This window comes from Aplysia californica, unplaced genomic scaffold, assembly GCF_000002075.1.
Source record: "Aplysia californica isolate F4 #8 unplaced genomic scaffold, AplCal3.0 scaffold01279, whole genome shotgun sequence".
NCBI classification, from domain to species: domain Eukaryota; kingdom Metazoa; phylum Mollusca; class Gastropoda; order Aplysiida; family Aplysiidae; genus Aplysia; species Aplysia californica.
Genome location: NW_004798549.1, coordinates 60,878 through 64,470, shown reverse-complemented (window position 1 = coordinate 64,470; position 3,593 = coordinate 60,878). Strand labels below are relative to the sequence as shown.

Below are 3,593 nucleotides of genomic sequence, written 5' to 3'. Positions count from 1 at the left end.
GGGATATATTTTAAATCAAGACTGGCCTTTATTATTTTTCCCAACTTATTGTTAATATCAAGAATATCAGCCTCTTTTTTTTTTTACCTTGTCACTATGGTAGGCCTACCTTCTGTTGAACCTAATGTCTGTCATGTCAACTTATCCTTTTCGAAATGTTTGTATTTCTTCACTTAAATATTCTAGTTCCTTTGTGGGCTGCAGGTGGTTGGAGGGTGTCTCTGACTCTGATTGCTCCAACTTCTTTTCTTTCCTTCTGTTGTTTCTGACTGTCTTGTTTCCTTTCACTTAATGACCATTATTATTGTGTCGATTGACTTCTCTTCCCTCAAACAAATCCCTTTAGCTCTCAGTCCAGGGATATTATTCCCCTTTTCAGGTTTTTTGTTCTGATGATTTGCGAGTAAATTTGCACATTTTATCCAAAGAATTTCTTCCTTTTGTGAATGTGACTTCACTGTGTGAAACTAAAACAAATACCGGTATTTACAAAGTAGACTTGTTGCCTTACTTAATGACATAAAATGGAATACGTAACGCAAGACAACTTGTGTAAATGAAACACATTATGGGTGGTTGGCAGATTTGGAGGTTTAAGTGGAGAATGTTTATTTTGAACGGGTTTCACGATCTACAAGATAGTCATTTCAAAGCCAGACGCCATGCAGTAGAGAGCAAAATTCTGTAGGGCACGGATAGCTCATTCAATTTCATGTTTCCAAACTGACATCTCTTTAATTTTTCATTATCATTTAACTCAAAATATGGAGGTGTTGAACACATTTGTCAATTCCCGATGTGTTTGTGTTTGAGTTGAGTTATCCATGCCGAATAGTATAATTCCAACAAATGTGGGCTGTGTAGTGAGCGTCCATAAGCTGAAATTATTTTAAGACTCTTAGTGTTAATAAAACAGGGCAAGAAAAATATGCTTTGAACTTTGTCAGTAAATTGAGTAATGCTTATTATCATTGTCAGGTTTTGAAAGACGGTGCTAAGAATGAGGATCTCTACGAAGTGGCCAAGCTGTTTGACATCTACGACACACAATCCGAGCAGAGTGCAGCGGGAGAGAGCTAGCTGGCTCTCCTTTTGATGAATTACATGCATAGTATTCCCTTATCAATGAGTGCTATATAAGTGCTGAATGTTTTAAATTATTCTGCAACGTTTAAAAAAAAAGATTTTTGTCATCATTCAAGAATCTGAAATATACCAAATTTGCTCTGATGAGAATATTGTTATGATTGTCTTTTCACGGAAGTACAATCACATAAGTGTGCATAGTTTTCAATTTAGAATAGAATATGAAGTCCGAAAAGGACTCATTCTCTCTAAATTTGGCAACTAAAGTCTTCCTTTTGACAAGAATAGAGGGGTATAAAAAGGTCTGTCTGGTTTGTCAGTTTCTCGTTTCAGTCAACTGGTTATTGTTTCCCTTACCACACTTTATGTCATCTGTTCAGTTTTTGTATTTTCAAACTTAGCCGTCTAGACTGATCATAGGAACTGGTATACATAGTATAGTGAAAGAAAGAGTAAATAGTTCCAGTATTTAAACATTTGATTTTCCTGGGGTTCCGTCTAAACCGGGAGACAGAAAGTGGATGAAATGTGTTCACAATGCACATGAACTTGTGTGTGTATGTAGTAGTTATGCCTTGATCAATTAACTTGCATTTAAAATAGACCTATCTGTTACAAGGAAAATGGGTGTGTGTATATTGCCGATATTTTTGTGTATGTCTCGTGTTTTAAAGAAGCGGCACACGGTGCTGTGGATGGTGCATACATGCACGGGCTCTCCACGTGGTTAGCAATTGTTTTCTTGTTGAGTGCTAAAGATGTAGCAAAGATATTTCTAGCATTGTTATTCCAGGTGAGCCAGTGGCGTGTGATACTGTTTTCAGTAATTGTTTATCAAGTGCTCAAACGATCGCCGAGAGTATAGTTTAGAAATGTGTGAAGAGTTATAATAGTCAGGGCAGTTGTCTCAGTATTTGCCCATAATGCATATATTGAGAGGCAAATTGATGTTTTTTGAAAAATGAGTGATACTTGTTTATTGTTGAAATACAAAATAAACACGGGAGTTTTCCTCAGAGTTGATATTTCATCATTTTGTTCTGATTTCAGCTTTCATGAACTGACTTCAGCAATACAGTCTAGCGTGCACATAGCGAAACTGGCACAAAACAATGAGATTTTCAGGTCCCAACATTTTTCTTACACTTGCATTTTCTTTGTATTTAAGGGGGTGTGGCTATGGTCAACACCCAAATGCTATAGTTTTTGGTCTAACGCTTGCTTTTCTGCATCAAAGGGGGTGACATAGTACAAAAAAAGGTTACCAAGCAAAAAATTCAAATTTTAGCCTTAATAATCTCGAGCCATCAAAAATAAAGGATTGATTCAGCATTTTTAAAACCAATTTTATATTTTGTCAATCATCAACACTCATCAAGATAGAAGCCTAATATTTGGCATGGCGATTACTGTTGGTAGGTAGAACAACCTTACAGAGCCAAATTTGAATTTTCTGTACTGACTTGTGAGCCTTACAGTCCTTGCTATGCACTACATTCAGGTCTCCAATGTTTTAAGATTTTGTCAAATAAAACAGGCCTAAAACTCCAAATGTGTACCATAAACAGCAAAAATGCTCCTGTAAAGTTATAGAGAAATGTGTATAAAAGATTGTGTCCAAATGTGAAACACTTCTGACAGTAACTTTCTGAGATCTACTCAATATAGTTTTGCAATCTGGTCAGATATACAATTCTGAGAAAACTGCAAAGAGATAATTTTTGGTGAAGATTTTCCTACATTGCTGCCTCTCTTAAATGCATTTTCCAGCTATTTATAAGTTTGATAAAGGAATTAGGCTTCTAAAGATGGATCCTTGATATTGATATCTATTAGGATACTCCAAAATCCGAAAACTGATATTTTTTCAAAATTTTTACTGATCTGACCAGTGGATCCCCTTAAATGTACATGGCAAAATTCATACATAAGGCAATAAGGAAAAGATTTCCGTGTCTCACTGATTTCGCTATGGGCATGCTGGACTGTATTTCTTTGTACTAAGGCCACCTTGTGACCTGACAGTAGTGATGAGTTCTTTTGCTCGTAGAAATAAGGAGTCTATCTAAAATTTTCAGAGGATGTTTCTCGCTTTCCATTTTCTAGTGTTTTTACGCCACTGACCTCTTTAGATCGTGCAGGTGGCGGGCTTCCACCCTGCCCGTCAGAGCCAACAAGGGCTGAGAGGGATACACGATCCTAGTAGAAAGACCAAGATACTCAATAAAAACTCCCTTCACTCAGGACTCCTGCATGCAACAGCGAAGCGCATAACCCCTTCACCACAGACGCCAGTTCAGAAGTTGTATTTTTTCACAAAGCGTACTTCTTGGCTAGTTGAAGTTGAAGTCAGGAAAATTCGATGTTCAAAGAAACACTTTTTCAAGTACCCGTAAAAAAAGGCTTATTTTAATTACATGTTTTTTAGCTAATGTCTGAAGGCTACATCAAGGCTGCTACTGTGAACATGTGCTCCACAACTTTGTTTTCCTGAAAAAATTCTTATT

The 3,593-nt window shown here is 36.7% G+C and overlaps 1 protein-coding gene across 2 annotated transcripts in view; it reads left to right on the top strand.

Moving 5' to 3' along the window:
- Positions 1-2,116, top strand: part of LOC100533557 (programmed cell death 8) — a 16,922-nt gene extending 14,806 nt beyond the window's left edge. For both annotated transcript variants that reach the window (XM_013090434.2, XM_005112456.3), the window contains one exon: positions 979-2,116. In XM_013090434.2, the coding sequence (XP_012945888.1) occupies positions 979-1,080 (102 nt within the window). In that variant the 3' untranslated portion in view covers positions 1,081-2,116. The remainder of the gene's footprint in view (positions 1-978) is intronic.
- Positions 2,117-3,593: the final 1,477 nt, after the last annotated feature.